Here is a 19557-nt window from a genome sequence, read left to right on the forward strand (position 1 = left end):
ATTTATGCTACAAAATTATTTCAGCTTTTTCTCTTTTTCAAATTTTCCTCACATCTGTTTTTCAGTTGAGCTTCACAAAATATGTCACTAAAACCTGACCTTTTCACATTTATTTGACCCACTGTACATATATATTTTATTTAGTTTCAAAATATCTATTTATGACTAAAAAAGCACAAATTTAAAGTTTTTTCAATTTTAAACCCACCTTATTTGTATAAATAAGATAAAGTGCTAATGTTGACACCAGTCTGTTTTTTTTATCGTTTAGGCGCACAGCCTGGTCTGTCTTTAGCTGCTGATCGTAGCGCGAAGGAGCAGAGAGGAGGAGCCACTGATGGAGCAGCTGAGGCAGACAGATTGATCTTGGAGGAGCTGAAAGCTGAACTTTCACAGACAAAACTGGAGTTGGAGACGACGCTTAAAGCTCAACACAAACACCTGAAAGAACTGGACACACTCAGGTTGGACATGAAGCAGAAATGAGTTTTTGTTTTAGTATCTGAGATGGTTCAGGTTTGTTTCAATGCGTCGTTTTGTTCTGCCAAGCTAGAGTTATCCGAAGGTCAAGCAAGAAATAAATATATATAACTTGGATGTGAATAATTCAGTTGACATTTCTAAAGATAAATATTGATAAGGTAGGATGGAATAATCTTTCATAGATGGATGAATCGTCTTTAGTGTTGATCGTTCTTCAGATCTGCAACACATCACTACTTAAACATCTGGCTCCCACCTAAAAAGTTTCAGATGGTTTCGCCCTGATGGTGTCATTCATGCATTAAACTGCAAAGTTATCTCCTAAGTGTTTAAGTAGAAGGCAGCTGGACTTCTTCGCTTGTTTTATAAAGACGTTTCACCTTCAGTTCAGAGACTTTTCATGTCCTGGATGAGGTTACACCAGTGCAAAGTTCTCAGATTGCTGAATTGCTTTTTAGAACATTGATAAAGAAGAAGAACTCAAGATAAAAGTTAAATTACGTATTTTTGCTGTTTTAGAAAACCTCAAGTTTTTTTGTCAAATTAAGCTCTAAGGTGGCAACGACATGAGAAAAAAAATCAGTTAATATTATTAAACAGCTTTATTCAGTTTAGTTGTCGTTTGCATTATAACTAAGTCGTGAAGTGTGAACGTAGTGAGCCGTTTTCTGCATGTTAGTCTGTGGAAAGAGAAAGTACATGAAGTTCTACAAGATTTATAGGTAAAAAACCATTTTTGGCTTGTAAATAGAAGTGAATAAAAGCTGAAGCCAGATGGATTCTCATCATTAAGATGGTGTACATGTGTCAACAGGGCGGAGGTTTCCCAGAAAGCTGTAGAGGTGGATGTTCTGAATGATCAGCTGACGGAGGAGAGGAAGAGAAGCAGAGATCTTCAGTGGACAGTGGAGAAGGAGAGGTGTCAATCTGGTAGAGATAAGGAGAGCAAACGAGAGGAACTGGAGGTAAAACAACAGAGCATCTTCAATGTGCGACAGACATCTCGTTTCAATGTAAAACTTTTGTTTTAAGGAGAGTTTTGATGTTCTCCTTCAGGACCTGCAGCTGGCTCTAGTTGAGCAGAAGGCTCACGTAGACCGACTGACTCAGAGCCTTCAACAGGAGCAGCAGGCCTCCTCTCAGCTCTCCCAGCAAGCAGAGGAGGATCGCCTCGGCCTACACAGACGCCTGCAGGAAGTCCAGGTCCAGCTGGAGACTGAGCGAGCGAAAGTCCTGGAGATGAGCTCTGCTTTGGGGAGAGAGAGGGAGCTGCGAACTGGCGTCTTCTCCGACGGCGCGCCCTCCAATGAGGAGAGCGCCCACGAGGACGGGAGGGAGCCTGAAGCGGAGGGAAGTCTGCTGGAAAGACTGCAGAGGGAGCTGGACGACAAACACACACAGGTGAGATGCTTGTTGTTTTCTTTACTTGAAAGAATTGCTCCAAAAATGCAGCTCCTCTCCTCCTCTAAACACCTCCTCTCTCCTGATGCAACCAGGAGTGGGTCTCTTTTTGTTTTTCATTTGTGAATTTCCATTTGATTTAAAAGTACATTTCAAATATTAGAGCCTTGAGATGTTTTATTTTTTATCAGTTAGAATGCATGGCTCAGATACAAAGCTCCCATTAAACCAGAACTGGTTCTAAGTTCAGTTTACATGGGTTAAAACTGAATTAGTTTCTCCTAACATGAACTAATTCTTGTTCGTTCTTTATTTAAATTTGTTTCTGAAATACAGTCTGTGATGTCATGGTCCAATTAGCAAATTATTATGTCCTTCTTGACATTTACAGCTTGGCTTTGCCATCTTATTTTTGAATTTTTAAGTCTTTCCTGTCATAAACTATATTTTAAATTGGTTAAATTCCCTTCATAGTGGCTCTCATCCATGTAATTTCCTGTTTTTACCTTCATGAAGCAAAATGAATTTGAAATTCTGACTGAAATGTGTCCCATTAGGACTAATTGTGCATAAATGTAGAAGTTCCTCTTCAATACTCGATTCTGTTTAAACACGTCAGCCCACCAACATTGTCACTCGGCCAAATTCTAAGTAAAATCTGTGGCGCTGTTTTAGCAAACCTGCATGCATGGAAGGTGTCGCTTCATTTCTCTGCTTGTTTCTGCTGTTCCTACATCTGGTCTCACTCCCTGCCTGCAGCAGCATCCCACACACTACAAACAGAACAGAGGTGCAGACAGAACTTGGTCCAATCTTTCAGTTTTGATGGTTAAAGGCTTCTAGGTTTGCAGCTTTCGTTCTAGGAGCAGCATTTTATTACACTGCAGGGAGCTGGGCCTGTTTCCAGTTTGTCTTGTAAAAAGCAGCATTAAGTCCAAAGCTTCCCCAATATGTTAACACCACTTATGAAGCATGCTCTTTTTACTACATAACTTACTGCATAATGTCTGCAAAAAATATGTTTATAGGGGCTCTAATCAGCTTGCTATAAGGTCATTTAAACAGAAATACAGATGTCAGCAAGGTCCAGGTTAGCTTTTGTTATGCGGGATTTTTGGTCACATTAAAACAGCAAAAAGTAGATTAAATTTAATTGTGGAAATAAAATCACTATTTAAGATTTTTGTGTCATTTATCCCCCTTTTTAAATTTTTTAATCAGGCATGTCTTTAAGTAATACTATGTATGTAAAAAATAATTGATTTTATAATATTGTTGCTGATTGGAGACATTTTAGAGTATCTGTTTGTCAGAAATGTTATAAAAAGTCATGTCAAAAGATTTAGGGGCAAAAACACTGTATAAGCTACTGAACAGTTAGCGATGAGTCTTCTTGGTAACTTTCTGCAACTATTTCCTCTAACATCTTCCACACTGCTTCTTTAAAGGCAGAAACAAAGATTTAGACCTTGTTGGTAGAGGTGAGGAACATCTTGTTCCATCTGTTTTTCTTCCATCTCCAGGTGGTCCATCTTCTCGGTCAGGTGGAGGCCCAGCGGCTCGAAGTGGTACGAATCGAAGAGGAGCTGACACTAGCAAATCAGAAGTCCAGACGAGATCAGGACGGGCTTCAGGAGGCACGAGCCCATCTTGAAAGGCTGATGGTGCAAATGTCAAAGGTCCAACAGCAGCTGGACGGAGAGCTGGAGAAGAGGAAGAGTCTGGAGGAAGAGAAGGAGAGACTGGAGGAGAGGATGCACCAGTTAGGAGCGAGGAAGGAGAGTGGACCTCAGAGTGTGAGTAACAGCGTTAGATTCAGTACCTGGTGTCTGATCAATGCTGCCGGGTCAATTAGAGCTATTCTTGTTGTCCGGACAGCAGGCTGTCGGGCCCAGCGAGCACAACGATCGAACCAAAGACTGGGTTCTCCAGCAGAAGAGTGGGAACGCTCAGTCAGCGAGCACCAGCGCATCACCTCAAATGGAGGGTTCCCCAGCAGATCTCCCTGGCGGACCACACCACGGTCCATGGCGCACAGTCGACAGGATTGTAGAGAAGCTCCACCTTGTTTCTTCAAAGATCCGCTGCATGGCCAGCAAGGCTCTGGGCAGGTAATCAATACGGCCACGACTGAGGTGTCAGACCTTTGGTCCATTAAGGAGACTGTTTCTTATACAGCGATGACGATCCTAAAGAGTGGCCTCTCCCTTAAAATAAATGGTTCTTATGGAGATTTGATGCCACTCTTTAATGCAGGTCCCTAACGACGACCTGTGGAGAAGTTTTATCTTTACCTTCTTGACCTTCTCCTGACTGTGTGGTGGTGAGACAAACTAGTGTCCTCGTCCAGCCTGGCTTGTCATACTTCCAGCTGTTTTACTTTTTTTTTTTTTATTATTATTGCTCCGACTGACTGTAGATTTGGGAAAATTTGGGCCATTTTCTGGTAGCCCTTGTGAAGATCAAGTAACATCAGCTTTACTTGAATGTCATGTTCTCTTGTTTTTCCCATTTTGAAGACTGGTAAAAAACAGGGCCCCTGTCACATCATATTTATGCCAAAGGAAAACAGGAACTCGTAGTATTCTAGTCACAAACTATGAGTTCCTGAACAACTTAAAACTATTTTAAAACAATCTGTAATAAAGATGAATTACTGCTTAATGTGGGATTTATTTCTCACTGAATTCATTCATACCTTAAATTAAAGTTTTTTCTTTACCATTTTCAGTGTAAGATTAAGCTACTGTAGTGAAAGATTAATTTTATTTTAAAGCTTTTTACACACCTTTACCAGGGAAGCCAATAAATGTGCAGGTTGCTGTAATTATTGCAATAACAATGAATTGGTCTCAATTAAATAAATTATTGATTTGTCATGTAGTAGAAATTCTTAACTACGGCTTTAATAGATTTGATTATAGTTGGTTTGTTAAAAGTACAGAAAAATAAAACTTCCAGACTTAATCCTTATTGCGTTGCATTGTATTCGAAGACAAAATTGATTATTTCATTTTTTTAAATTTACTTTTTACATAGATTTATGATCATATGTCTTTTATTTTTGATTCTCCATGTCAGAACTTTGGTTTTTGTCCAACTCATTAATGGTTTGGGTTTTGAGATTTTGACAGAATAAATTCAAACTTATTCAAAAAGCAAATAAGGACCATTTTACTGCTTGAGTTGCTTCTAGACCCTCTTGGATCACTTTTAAACTAACCGGGGTCTCTAAATTGGTTCTGGTTTTGGGTAATTATAACATTAATTTTTTTATTTTGTTTTATAGATTTTGTTTCATAGATTTTGAAATGGTGCTTATTAACGTTTGCCCAAATCCAAGAAAAAAGGTAAATCGTTTTTTACCATCCTGCCTAATCCAAAGCCAGCTTCAGCATGGTGTTGGTTCATTATTTGTGGAACATACAGATAATAAACCTCAACTACATAGATGTGTTATACGGTAATCTTATGCATGGTGTAAATTCTGCCAGAAACATCTAGAAAAGTGAATCTGGAAAAATATAAAATTGTTAAATGGAAAATGTGTCAGAACTCTGCATAGTTTGAACAAATTTGTTTTTATTTCTTATCACTATGATAAAAACAACTATGATAAAAACACATGATTTAAACTTATACACACAAGATATAAAAAGTAAATGCAGTACAACTAATATTTGGCTGAATGTTCCCTGGACAGTGAGTGCAGTCCTATTCTTCACAGATTAGTCCAACTGAACAGTTAACTCAAACAATAAGTGGCTTATTTTAGTTTTTATTTAAGATTTGTTTCCAAACTTGAAGGAAACGTAAGAACTGTACTGGTTTGCTTTGATCACGTCTGACTAAATAAAATACATCTCCTAGTTGGTAGACACACCCTGTAATAAGTGATGAGCAGGTTTAATCTTGATTTGATCTTTTTTGTCGTTTGCTCAATCAGATTCGATCAGTTCGTCATTTTTGTGCAGCTCAGAACGTATTTCTGTTTGGTTTTTTTTTGGTAGCCTTTTGCTAAAATAGATTTATTTGATTAAATTTCAGTGATTTATTAACTATGATGATCTTTGCAGGTCGACCGCGGAGGTTGACAGCGAGGAGCTCTCATGGGTTCAATCCAGTGTTGATGAGGTCATCAACATGCTGCAGCAATCCCCAGGGTTACCCTCCATCTCAGAGGTCAGTTATTGTTTCCTCTCGTCAAGTCATCTCAGAATGTTGCTTCTGCTTATTGTAAATGAGTAAATGGCACAAATCAAGATATTTGAAGGCGGATATGCGAGGGAGAACGAGCTGTAGTCAGCTGTCGGTGTTTTCAAAACAGCATCTGTGGATCTCGGTTGTGACAGCTCATCATCTGTCTCCCTCAGAGTGTTTCCCTGATGGCAGGAGGCTCCTCCAGCTCCTCCAACAACCTGATGGAGCGGCTGCTGAGGCAGAACGCAGAGCTAACGGGGTTTGTGAGCCGTCTGACCGAGGAGAAGAACGATCTGAGGAACCACACGCTACGCTTGGAGGGGGAGCTGCGGCGCAATCGGCAGGCTGGAGCGGGATCGGGCGACAACGTAGGGGCATTGCAGGATTACATGTTCTGATCAACAGAAATCATACAGGGTTATTTAGCTGTAACTCAAAATGACAGGTTTCTGTGGGTAAATATTAAATATAAAGGATAGGCAAAGAAAAGCACAGAAATTTGGCTCTTCTATGAATTCAACTGAATATTTTTATTTTCCTCTGCAGCCCAGCAAGAGAGATGTGTCAAAAGCAGACTCTGCAGGGATGCTCCTTTCTAAGGAACGGGAAGCTTGGACCCAAGAGAAGCTCCATCTGGAAAAAGCTTTACATCTGTCCCAGTCCCAGTTGGCCCGTCTCAGGGGAGAAATCAGGTCTGACACACTGCGAGAGATAACCGGGCCTGAGGCTGACAATTCTGCACTGAAAGTGAGCCCAACATGCTGGCAGGCTGCTGTGACAGCTTTTATCAGAAGTAGCTTTTTAGCATGTTTGTGACTCATCTTCTCTTCTCTTGCCGTCCTCAGAGAATGTACGGGAAGTACCTAAGGGCCGAAAGTTTTAGGAAAGCATTGATCTACCAGAAGAAGTATCTGCTGTTACTGCTTGGCGGTTTTCAGGAGTGTGAGGAAGCCACTCTGTCGCTCCTGTCCAGGATGGGTGGCCGACCTTCGCTTTCCAGCCTGGAGTCCTTCAGCCACCGCCACCGGGGATTAACTCGCTTCCGCTCAGCCGTCCGAGTATCCATCGCCCTCTCCAGGTGGGCTGCTTGTAGCCTCACGATTGTAGACATTTAAAGGAAGTGAAAGCATTAACCAAATGTTTGGGGGGGGGTTTCACATATAGAATGCGTTTCCTTGTAAAGCGATGGCACAAGGCGACGGGGATGAGCTCCACGGTCTCCTGTGGCATCAGCAAGAACGGAACAGGTCAGATAAATACAAGCAAATAAAATCAGGTGGTTTTGGTGCTCTCCTGCAGTCATTTTAGGATAAATTCATTGTTTTTCTTTTATCTCTTTCAGGTTCAGACGTGAGACACTCTGGATATCTTCACCCAGGTAGTGTGGATGTGTACAGAGACGGAGGAGGAGGAGGAGGAGGAGTCTCCAGCAGCAGAGGAAGAAGTGGACGAGAATCTCCACGATCGGGTGTCTCTTGCTCACACCACAGGTTTAACTTTTGATGTTTTCACACAATTAAGTAACTAAATAAGATGGAAAACAGACTTGATATCACTTTTGTACCTTGTGTAATACAGGGATTGTGGGTGACGGGCTCAATACATGTTACAAAAACACATCATTAACTCTCCCTGAAATGTGTAACCTAACCCTGCTTTAAACTTCTCCAGCACTTCATCCCTGACCTGTCTGCTGTGTTCTTTGGTCTTCATGATGTTGTTTGTTCACTGGTTCTCTAACAAACCTCTGAGACCTTCACAGAACAGCTGGATTTATTCTGAGATTAAATCACATACAGAGGGACTCTGTTTAATAATCATGTAACTTTAGGAGTAAATGAGTAAATAAGACTTATTTCAAGTCTATGCCAAAGTTTTTTAAATAATGTGTTATTTTCCCTCCGATTCACTATTATTCCCTACTTTGTGTTGGTCTAGTAGATAAAATCTTAATAAAAATACATGTAAGTTTTTTTGTGAAACCCCATACGCAAAGACTTTTCCCCTCTACTCCCTTGCTGGGATGTGTTTGACCAGTTAACTTTCAAATACAAAATTATAAGGTTAGTCAAGTGTTTGTTGTTTGTTTGTGCAGGTTTCACATGGCGGCGGATCACGGAGCTCTCACCTGTTCACACCTGCAGAGCTACGACCCCGACCGAGCACTTACCGACTACATCTCCAGGCTGGAGGCTCTACAGAGGAGGCTGGGAAGTGTGACGTCAGGTAATATACAGGTCACAGTTTGACCTCATGTACAGAAAAGCTGGTTAACATTTTAAATACCACACATACCATACACCTAGACGTTAAAATCATATTGGGTTTGGGCTTTAAATAATTTAACTGTACTGATTTGTTTATTTTCTTTGTTTGGTCTTGTTTTGTTTTTTCTGGGGTAGACTGGTAATGGGGAAAAAACTACTTTAATAATTTTTAAAACAAGAATTGTATGAAAATGTTTAAATTTATTCTTTATTTCGTCTCTCTGATAAATGTCCCTCATCAAGTTGCAGCGAAACCACGCTTGAAACCATCTACTAGCTTCTGGTATCATTTTGTTCATTGCTGTAAAAGTTCAGATTTCTTATGGTTATGCTGAAAAAATGGATTTCAAGATTATACAAAAATGCACTTTGTGAAGATTACATTTTGATATATTTAAGTTTTAACTTTCAGCTTCTCTTCACCAATAACAAGATACATTTTAAAATGGAGTAAAAAGAAAATCCCACAGCAGATCTCCACATATCAACAACCTTCTGCCATAATTCTGGCTGAATAACTGACCACTCACCTTATAGAGACAGTAGTGATATTTCTTGCCACAGACATGGCTTTTAAACATGGTCCTGACATTTTCATTAGGGTTGAGGTCGGGGTCAATCCAGGCGCCTAAGTTTAGCTTGGTTTATCCGGTCCAAAACCAGTTCTGGTGAGTGTTTAGGATCATTGACCTGTTGTAACACTCAGCTGTGGCCATGTTTTAATCATCTAGCTGTTGATTTGTGGCGCAGTTGTAGAGTTTGAAGGCAATTTCTGTGTGCCCCACAGCATGATACTGCCACCACCATGTTTGACAGTAAGTATAGTGTTGTTACAGCCTCACTTTGTCTCTTCCAAACACACTTCTTGTCGCTACGGCCAAACAGCTTGATAATTTTTTCATCTGACCTTGGCTTGAAAATATGGGCAGCTGCAAACTGCCATCAAGCTTAAAGGTGTCATGTTTGCATGGGTCGGGTCGGCACACACTCAGTCCTTGTTGAAGGTAAATACACTTTACTGTGGAGATTGACATTGGTGATTCAGAACATCCTGACCCGGGGATCGGCAAACCGCGGCTCCAGAGCCGCATGCGACTCTTCAGCCTCTTTTTTTTGTGGCTTCCTTGGCTTTGACTAAAGGAAAAAATACATATATATTTGTTTATTTAACTTTTATTCAAATATATATATATTATTATTATTTTGATGCATAGTTAGGTGATACATTAACGTTAAATTTTAAAAAGCTTTCTAGAAACTGTCAATGATAATATGCAGGTCCTTCTCAAAATATTAGCATATTGTGATAAAGTTCATTATTTTCCATAATGTAATGATGAAAATTTAACATTCATATATTTTAGATTCATTGCACACTAACTGAAATATTTAAGGTTTTTTATTGTCTTAATACGGATGATTTTGGCATACAGCTCATGAAAACCCAAAATTCCTATCTCACAAAATTAGCATATCATTAAAAGGGTCTCTAAACGAGCTATGAACCTAATCATCTGAATCAACGAGTTAACTCTAAACACCTGCAAAAGATTCCTGAGGCCTTTAAAACTCCCAGCCTGGTTCATCACTCAAAACCCCAATCATGGGTAAGACTGCCGACCTGACTGCTGTCCAGAAGGCCACTATTGACACCCTCAAGCAAGAGGGTAAGACACAGAAAGAAATTTCTGAATGAATAGGCTGTTCCCAGAGTGCTGTATCAAGGCACCTCAGTGGGAAGTCTGTAGGAAGGAAAAAGTGTGGCAGAAAACGCTGCACAACGAGAAGAGATGACCGGACCCTGAGGAAGATTGTGGAGAAGGGCCGATTCCAGACCTTGGGGGACCTGCGGAAGCAGTGGACTGAGTCTGGAGTAGAAACATCCAGAGCCACCGTGCACAGGCGTGTGCAGGAAATGGGCTACAGGTGCCGCATTCCCCAGGTCAAGCCACTTTTGAACCAGAAACAGCGGCAGAAGCGCCTGACCTGGGCTACAGAGAAGCAGCACTGGACTGTTGCTCAGTGGTCCAAAGTACTTTTTTCAGATGAAAGCAAATTCTGCATGTCATTCGGAAATCAAGGTGCCAGAGTCTGGAGGAAGACTGGGGAGAAGGAAATGCCAAAATGCCAGAAGTCCAGTGTCAAGTACCCACAGTCAGTGATGGTCTGGGGTGCCGTGTCAGCTGCTGGTGTTGGTCCACTGTGTTTTATTAAGGGCAGGGTCAATGCAGCTAGCTGTCAGGAGATTTTGGAGCACTTCATGCTTCCATCTGCTGAAAAGCTTTATGGAGATGAAGATTTCATTTTTCAGCATGACCTGGCACCTGCTCACAGTGCCAAAACCACTGGTAAATGGTTTACTGACCATGGTATCACTGTGCTCAATTGGCCTGCCAACTCTCCTGACCTGAACCCCATAGAGAATCTGTGGGATATTGTGAAGAGAACGTTGAGAGACTCAAGACCCAACACTCTGGATGAGCTAAAGGCCGCTATCGAAGCATCCTGGGCCTCCATAAGACCTCAGCAGTGCCACAGGCTGATTGCCTCCATGCCACGCCGCATTGAAGCAGTCATTTCTGCAAAAGGATTCCCGACCAAGTATTGAGTGCATAACTGTACATGATTATTTGAAGGTTGATGTTTTTTGTATTAAAACACTTTTCTTTTTTTGGTCGGATGAAATATGCTAATTTTGTGAGATAGGAATTTTGGGTTTTCATGAGCTGTATGCCACAATCATCCGTATTAAGACAATAAAAGACCTGAAATATTTCAGTTAGTGTGCAATGAATCTAAAATATATGAATGTTAAATTTTCATCATGACATTATGGAAAATAATGAACTTTATCACAATATGCTAATATTTTGAGAAGGACCTGTATGTTAACTTCTGACCAGATAAATCTTGTAATACTGCATCTTAAACCAGATTTCCATTGGTCGTCTGTTTACTCCCTCAGGTGCTTCTTCATACACTCAGTTGCACTTTGGCTTGAGAAGATAAATGCTGACAAACTGCTTTGGCTTGAAGAAACTCAGTTGCCTTTTCTCGTGCGGAGCGCTCTGCTGTTTTCTATCATCCTGCTGTGGACTATGTCTCTCAACGTGGACCAAAACACATTTTTATATTCGCGTACGACATGTTGTACCCAGGCTTTGTGTCGCTGACACTTGAAACACAGCAATGTTTGTAATTTAATCTGCCTCTTTGTTGTGGATGATCTTCAATCATGTATATTTGTCTGATGCTAATTTAAAGACATTTTGTGATTAATTTATATGTTTGTTGTTGCGTGGGTGGAGCGGCGTTGTGTTGAGAATGTTTGGGTTTACTGTTAAGGAGGCTGCTATTGGATGTTCTTCACTACACTGTGTTTTGTTTAGACCGGGCAGACTAAAGGGAGACATTTGTAGAGAACGTATTTTTGTAAAGCGTAGGAGCTTTCAATTTTCGGGGTATTTTGTCAAACTGAAATAAAGAGGACTGCATTATTTCAAAGATTTCTTGGAGTTATTTTGTTTTAGTTATGTGGATTTTTTTTACGACTTTTGAATACTCAGATTATTTTAAAAAAATGATAAAACAAGATTTACTGTAGATTTGAAAACGATGAAACCTTCTTACAGATAACTCTCAACTAAGCTGCCTGTGTGCTAAAGACCTTCCTGCGAAGGTATATTAGGAATGTTTTTGAGATAGTGATACATGCATTTACAGTATAGTGTTGTGAAACAATATTAACCTCTTATTACAGGTGTCTTCTGCTGTTTGCTTTTCTCTCCAAATAAAATGTTTCAGAACATCAAAGTAATTTCAATATCAGAGAACCTGAGTGGAAACAAAAAAAATGCTGTTTTCAATTCATTTATTAAAGAATCAATCCAAAGCACCCTGCCCCATGCGAAAAATCAACTTTCCCCTAAATCTAAACTACTTTAGACTGGGGAACATGTTGCCTTTTGAGATCTTTTAGCCTACTTCCTCCTGTCAGACGAGCTCTATTTAAGTGAATATTAACTCTATAGTTCTGGAAGTAATTTGATTCATTGCTTAAACTATTATATTTTCAACCGGATAGCTTTTTTCCTTTAAATAAAATTAAAATTTGAAAACTGATCTTTGTATTTACTCAGGTTGTCCTTGTCTAAAAAATTATGATCCAAAACATTAAAGTGTGCCAAGAGCAAAAACTGAATTGAGTTGAAATAGTTCATATTCCCATTTTCTCCCTTTCAACAAATGAATGTTGCACTAAAATCTTAGTCCTTTATTACTGTAATTTAAGACTTTAAATTTATACCAGTGATGAGATTTAAATGCAGTCGTCTGGGCAGAAAACCGAGGTTCCTGGTGCAGAATGAGAACATGAGAACTTAAAAACTGTACTTTGTGAGACCAAAGGTATGAAAACAGCTGCAGAAACATTTACACCATTGAACATTTCCACATTTTAACAAGTAAAATCCACAAACTTCAATGCATTTTATTGCGATTTTCTGTGATGAATTGAAATGGACTGCATAATTATGACGTGGAAGGAAAATTATGTATTGGACTGGATTTTATTTAGGTGTAAAAGATTAAAATGGTCTGATTACATACAAGCACCACACAATTAAAAATATTTTTTTTGCAAAGAACAAACATTGATTATTTTCTTTCCATTCACCAATTATATGTTACTTTGTGTTGGTTTAATACAAAAAATCTAAACAGAATATATAGAAGTCTGGGGTTGAGATGTGACAAAATGAGAACAAGTTCAAGGGGTGTAAATACTTTAGCAAGGCACTGTAGTTACAATTTTCCTGTGTTCTTAGAAAAACAGGAAGGGTGGACCAACAGAAGTACAGATTAAAGCAAAGTATGAATAGAGGTGTGAAGTATGCATCAACCTAACTCTTGTTTACATGTTTTTTTAATCAAATAAGTGGATGTTTGACTGATTTTTCAGATTTCACAGAGTAAGAGATTGCAGAGAAACAGTTAAGGAAAACATTTATATTCAGACTCTCTTAATAAAAGTCAATAAACTTGTCCTCCCATTGTAGGGCACATTGATTTCCCTTTATGAAAACTCACATGAGTTTTAAAGCTGGGGCTTTGTGTGTTTTACACAGAAAGCATCTAAAATGATGCGGTTATGCTGTCATTCTGATTATGAACAGTCTTCAGACCTAAAACAGGGTTGACATTGGGAGCATTCAGAGTGCATACATCTGCATTTTCTTCAATTTAAGTCCCAGGCTGCCAGAGCTTCCATTAAAAACAAAAACATTGCAAGTTCATGAAAGTCTATAGTTTCCTCATTATCTGCCCTGCATCTCACTGCTTCCTCCTCTTGTATCTGATGATTGAATTATGCGGGGTGTGAATCATCGTCGTGTAGTTGATTGTGGGGAAATATCCGTCCACCAGGTGGAACTCGTACATGCGCAGCAACGTGGACCAGATGGTCTTGATCTGGATGTAGGCGAAGTTCTCCCCGATGCAGCGGTGGCGCCCTTAAAATGATAGAGAACAGTGAGGGTTACAGACTCATCAAATGAGTGGTTGGTGTTAAAATCATCACGGTGGCTCCTCTTACCGCCACCAAACGGGATGTAAGCAAACTTCTCCCCTGCAGCAGGGTTGTCGTTGAGGTAGCGCTCAGGGTTGAACTCCATCCTCTCCACCCAGGTGTCATGCAGACGGTGGTTGACGGTCGGGGACACGCAGACTTGGTGCCCAACGGGGATGGTGTATCCCGCAGCAGTCTGAGGGGACACGTTTTGGCTTTAACATTCTTTAAACTGAGTTTGGAAGTAATGAAAACACGTAGAGAGCAAAGCCAAAAGAAACATAGATAATATGTGAATCCTAAATTCACCTGAGATGTGCGAGCCATTCTCATCATGGTCATTATAGGTGGGCGGAGTCTCAGGGTCTCCTTCAGACAGCGTTCCAACAAGTTCAGGTCCTTCAGCTGAAAAACAGAGTAAAGAACTGTGAGACCGGCCCCGGTGCTTTTTTTGGTCAGCGGTGATTTTGGCCTTTAACTATCCCATTGATGACATCTCGGCCAAGTCTCTTATTGCTGAATCATCAACACTGAGCTTCAATGAGAAAAGTAAGGCCTACAGTGCTTTAGATCCGAGGGTTGCCAAACATAGGGCCCTGGACGGGTATCGGATCATAGCTCTATTGATACCGGTCCATTTATTGAGAAATCAATTTACACGGTTTATACAAGTAGAGTTTGTGAGCGGTTTTATTTTGACAACCCAGAAACATCTGTATGCCTCTACTGGGGCACCTGACAAGTAGTAAGATACGCAGTGACAGGAAGTGGGAAGACAACCATGTGAGCCAGCATGGAGGAGAGAGTGGTGAGGGGCGACACAAGTGGGGTTAATTCCCCCGTCACCTTCCACATCCGGTCGGTAACAATATCAGGGGTCTGGTCTGAGGGATGGGGACTCCTGCTGTAGATGTCACTGAGTTCTCTTGGATGAGTCGTTGATGCGCTTTTAGTGTAATGCTGGTAAGCTGACTACTCCTGGGAAGGTTCACCACTGTTTCATGTTTTTTGTGAATAACTGTCACTGTTGTTCACTGGAGTATGAAAGCCTTAGGAATGGCTTTGTAACCCTTTCCGAACTGATGGATGTCAGTGACTTTGTTTCTCATCTTTTTCTAGAGTTAGTGCAGCCTACATCACGTTGGCAGACAGATTCTGTTTAAGTTATTTCTGGCAGGTCCGCCAGTAATCAGATCTGGATGTTGATAGTGAAACTTAAACAAAAATGTGTTTAATCACAGTTGGGTTAACAAGGGTTTTTCTCTTAGTAATAATAATAGAAAAATAATCATTTTAAAAATAATTGTCTGTATTATTAGAAGCAAAATGTGATGCTCAGATGTATCTTCAAATATTTAGTCTTTACTGGATCTGTTCAGCACACCTTCTAAGCCTCTGACCTGATCAAAGTCAAGCGGCGGCAGATCTTGTCCACAAACAGCTTTCTGCTCGGCGTAGCAGCGATCCTGCAGAGCTTTGTCCCGGGCCAGGAAGAACCCCATCCATGCGCTGGTTGTAGACGACGTGTGCTGACCTGCAAGGAGGAGACCAATCAGCATCCCTGCGATTTCATCATCAGTCAGTGGCCGTCCATCTCTGCAGAAAAGAAACAATGTAAAATTTGTTTTGTTTAACTTGTTGTTTGATAATGACGACGACTCACTTGTAACTAGCATCAATGAGGGTCTGCAGGATGTCGTCTGCTGTCTCTCCTGATTTCCTACGTTTCTCAATCACCTTGTAGAAGATGTTCTTGATCTCTCTGTGAGCTTTGTCTCGTTTCCTAAAACCAAAATAACAACAGATTGCAATCATTACAAAGCAGGTTTAAGCGCTGTCTCTCAGGCTCTTTGCATTTTAAACCAAAACCTCAGAGGTGGTTAAAACACTAACTGCAACTAAACCCTACCTGAAACTTGGAAGGGGCACCCAGGTGGGCAGGAGCCAAGCAGCGTGGCTGAACCCTCCGTCCAAGTCGGCATAGAGCTGAGCCACTTGTTCGTTCAGCATGCTGCGGATCTCCTTCCCATGCAGGCAGTTGCTGGCTGTCAAGATGATCAGCTCAGACAAAGCCTCAAATAAGTCTTAAGACATGAAGAGTTCAGAGGGTTAGAAGCTGCTACGTTTTATGTAAAAAGAATACGTTTTCTGCAAAGCTCCTATATGTTGTCTTCTTGAAAATTCAACAACTTTTCAGACTCAGACAAATCTATCACACCTAGACTTGTTAAATCTGGACTGAACTATCCTACGCTAAATACAGACTCCTTAAATCACAGCATGTGAATTTTGGTACCTTAACTCTGTGAAAATTCAAACTAGCTATTTCAATGATTTGCTTGGCATCTAACACAGACCCAATTTAGGAGCCACAGGTGCCGTTTAAAAATCATGATCTAACAGGGTCTCGAGCTCAAATGAATCTGTTTTCATCTCCCCTGGCTTTCCAGTCACTAAACCAAATGCCAAAACAAACCAAACGTTTGATTAAATACTCAAGCTGTGATGAGCCAAATCATCTTTGGGTCCAGGTGTTGAAGAATTTTAAAAGGAGTCCCTCAGGTCTAGTTTTAGGCCCCCATGTTATCTTTTCTTTTTCTGAATAAAAGTGGTATTATTTTGTCACAGCTAAGGTTTACCATTATGCAGATGACACCATACTTTACTCAGTTGGCTCTACAGGCATACATGCTATTTTAATATATATCAATATAAATATCTTGTTAAAAATTCAGATTATATATTTTAAATTATAAAGATGAAAGCCTAGAAACTAAAATGTTTTCATACTCAGTTTTCTTTTCCCCAGACTCCATAGGAGCTCAGTCTACAGGTTTGTATCGAACACATAGCTGTAAAATAGATCTTAAACAATTAAACCAGTTTACCTCTCTCTCCACTGTCTCCCCATCTCTTAAAATACTCAATGGTTTCTGCCTCGATTAACTTGACATGCTGCTTAAAATGAGCAATGTTCAGTCCAGTTTTCAATATCTTTTTCTGCTCCAGAAAAATCTGCAACAGAATACAAAAGTGGGTTTATGATTTTATCTAAACTCCAGTTGCATTTTTCCTCTAAAGCATTTTATATAAACTCACAGGGTTTGGGACATCATAGGCTACTCCTTTTCCGAACACTGGGGTTGTCAGTTTGGAGTAGACGTCTTCTGCGTTCAGGTCTTCGTTCTTGCTGTTGAACATTAGTGTGGCTGCTTCACTGCCCAACAAGTAGGTGAAGGTTTTCCCCACCATGGTGAAACTGAACACGGGACCATACTGCAGGAGATAAGCAGGGGGTGAAACAACGCTCAGGAGATAAAAGAAAATTCATTATTCAAACATTTTACTTTTGCAAAGAATCTCGAATCGGAAAGAAAACTGATGTAATTGTTAGTTGATTATAATGTCTCGGTTGAAACTGAGTCTGCCTTTTGGTTGGGTACATAGTACCATCATGTAGAAGAAATAGTGTTTTGCATATAAGTCCATTCTGAAAAATTTAAAATGAGTCCTCCAAGGCTCAAGTTCAAGCCCCTTTTTATTTCCTGTCGCTATTAATAGCACTTGTAAAAATACATCTACAGCCCAAATGCACCTTTTTGCACGATTTATACAGGTGGTTTTATGTTGAGCTTTGCTTTTGAGGAGCTTCAAACTGCCTTTCCGCTGCTTATGCTTATGGACAGGACAATTATGGAAGCAAACCTGTTAGAGGCTGGGGACTTAGAACTGAGGTGAAGGTTCACCAACCAGGAGGATGACAACTCTGAACATACAACCACAACTTCAAGGGGATGGTTTTGATGGGAGCACATTTGTGTTTTAAGATGGCGCAAAGTCCAATCCTGAATCCAACCGGGGAGGCTCAACACAAATGCATGCCATATGTTTAAAATTGGATTTGTAAAATAAATTGAAAACCATGTATTAGTTTCCTTTCAAACCACAATGATGTGTTGCTTTAGATTTGTCCATCACATAAAATCTCAATAAAAAAAGTTTAAGTTTGAAGTTGTAACATAAAATGTAAAAGCTTTTAACACTGTATTACATGTTTACACCAAAGTTTACCATGAAAATACTCTAAAAAAAATCAAACCTGTTTAGTCTGGCATTACAGAAGACTCAAAACAGCTAGTATAGATTTTAAAGATCCAGGATCAATAAATACTTACTTTTTCATATGCATTTTCTAGAAATTCAATTGGACTTTTTCCAAAAGCAATGGCATGTCCAAGGAAAGGGATGCTGGAGGGAATGTAGGGTGGATATTTCTGGTACAAGAAAACATAAACAATTGTCAAACTTAGAGTAGAACATCCAAACAGTTAATATTTAACACAGAGGTGAATTACCACGTCTCTGTCTGCAGACTCCTTGAGCAGCCGTTTGGAGAAATAACCCACAGTCAGAGTGAAAACCGAGGCTGCCAGAACCAGGGAGGTAAAGTTCTCGTTCATTTTACCCACAGTGACCCCGAACAGCTTGGTGGTCATCTGGTACAAGTGCGTCGACATTTTTCAGGTCCCCAGCAGCAACCGCAGCGCAAAAAGGCTTCCTTCACACTCCGAGAGCCGATGTAGAAACAACCAAGAAGAACTCTAACGTCTGAGTCTTATCGCCATCCAGCTGATCCGAAGGTCTTCTCAGTATGGACCGTTTCTACCGGTCACGTCCAGTTCCGCCCCCGCCTGACCGTTTGCGGTTTTTGATTGGCTGCTGGACACGTGTCAGTCAAGCAGCTGTAGCTGTGATTGGTTGTTGATACCTGAAGTGATGTCTTGCTATATGAGGTCATGCTAGCGTCGGCTCTATTGACTTTTTATTAACTTTTCTTTAATAAGTGTTTTCAGTTGACGCGTAAAAACCCGCCCATCGCTATAAGTTCGGTAAATAAATTGGTTAATAGTCCCGCCTTATTCTGCCGAACCACAAAGGTAACCAACATTTCCTGAAACAAGTTTAGTTTTCAAATTATTTAATCAAATACGCTAGTTTCATGTTAAATTATTACTGTGTACGTCATGGTATTAGTCTTTAAAAAATAAACAATTTCATAATTAAAAAAAATAATACGCGAAGCATTTTTTAAACAGAAAAAAACTATCAACAATAATATCCAATGTTGTAAAGGTTGGATATTGTTATCCATAATAAACTTTAACCATTTTGTTAGCTAACAAATTGGTTTATTAACAACTCTAACATTGTTTTAAATAACAGAAAACATTTCTCAAAACATTTTGGGTTCTCTGTTTGCTTTTGCTCAGATATACAGCACGATAAGCATTTATTTTCTCCTTTGGTAAAAATGTATATTTAGCCTTAATATGAATCACCTTTTATTTTAATAGCATAAACTTGCAGTAGAAATCTTTTAAAAAGCAAACCATTAGTTTTACTGAAATGTGACATGTGAGAGGGGGACTATTACATGTTAAGAAATAATAATCTGATTGTAATCAGAGTTCCTAGGAACTATTAGTTGGTAAATGTTGATTTGGGTATCACTGGGGTGTATATATGGCAGCGACCCATTGCTTTTAGCAACTGGCTACCAGGCTGGTTGAGGACCCAGGTTTAACTTGTTACCCCTGAGCCAAATCTCCAAACCTCAGTGTTGGACAACTGCCACATAAG

General features: G+C 40.0%; 2 protein-coding genes across 3 annotated transcripts in view; one reads left to right on the forward strand and one right to left on the reverse strand.

Annotated features, from left to right (window-relative positions):
- The window catches only part of akap9 (A kinase (PRKA) anchor protein 9), an 86973-nt gene extending 75118 nt beyond the window's left edge, over window positions 1–11855 (forward strand). The window contains exons 44-56 of one of the 2 annotated variants that reach the window (XM_047383692.1): window positions 272–464; window positions 1298–1448; window positions 1540–1884; window positions 3408–3680; window positions 3763–3995; window positions 5961–6066; window positions 6258–6452; window positions 6631–6831; window positions 6930–7162; window positions 7249–7331; window positions 7427–7574; window positions 8180–8310; window positions 11317–11855. In XM_047383692.1, the coding sequence (XP_047239648.1) occupies window positions 272–464; window positions 1298–1448; window positions 1540–1884; window positions 3408–3680; window positions 3763–3995; window positions 5961–6066; window positions 6258–6452; window positions 6631–6831; window positions 6930–7162; window positions 7249–7331; window positions 7427–7574; window positions 8180–8310; window positions 11317–11360 (2336 nt within the window). In that variant the 3' untranslated portion in view covers window positions 11361–11855. The remainder of the gene's footprint in view (window positions 1–271; window positions 465–1297; window positions 1449–1539; window positions 1885–3407; window positions 3681–3762; window positions 3996–5960; window positions 6067–6257; window positions 6453–6630; window positions 6832–6929; window positions 7163–7248; window positions 7332–7426; window positions 7575–8179; window positions 8311–11316) is intronic. The other variant, XM_047383693.1, reaches the window with a different exon arrangement.
- A 1045-nt stretch (window positions 11856–12900) lies between these two features.
- On the reverse strand, window positions 12901–18576 carry LOC124879251 (lanosterol 14-alpha demethylase). The gene is made up of 10 exons (XM_047383695.1): window positions 18273–18576; window positions 18093–18191; window positions 17017–17193; window positions 16806–16932; window positions 15827–16001; window positions 15581–15700; window positions 15318–15513; window positions 14227–14322; window positions 13945–14113; window positions 12901–13861 (listed from the first exon to the last, which is right to left on the reverse strand). The coding sequence occupies exons 1-10, from the start codon at window positions 18432–18434 to the stop codon at window positions 13683–13685; spliced, it is 1500 nt and encodes a 499-aa protein (XP_047239651.1). The 5' UTR covers window positions 18435–18576; the 3' UTR covers window positions 12901–13682.
- Window positions 18577–19557: the final 981 nt, after the last annotated feature.

The sequence above is a fragment of the Girardinichthys multiradiatus genome, chromosome 13 (genome assembly GCF_021462225.1).
Source record: "Girardinichthys multiradiatus isolate DD_20200921_A chromosome 13, DD_fGirMul_XY1, whole genome shotgun sequence".
Lineage (NCBI taxonomy): Eukaryota > Metazoa > Chordata > Actinopteri > Cyprinodontiformes > Goodeidae > Girardinichthys > Girardinichthys multiradiatus.

Coding starts and splice junctions, on each gene's coding strand:
- LOC124879251 (XM_047383695.1), bottom strand. CDS start 18,434: ATGTCGACGCACTTGTACCAGATGACCACCAAGCTGTTCGGGGTCACT. Junction 18,192..18,272: donor AGTCTGCAGACAGAGACGTG/GTAATTCACCTC, acceptor TTCTTGTACCAG/AAATATCCACCCTACATTCC. Junction 17,194..18,092: donor TAGAAAATGCATATGAAAAA/GTAAGTATTTAT, acceptor TATCTCCTGCAG/TATGGTCCCGTGTTCAGTTT.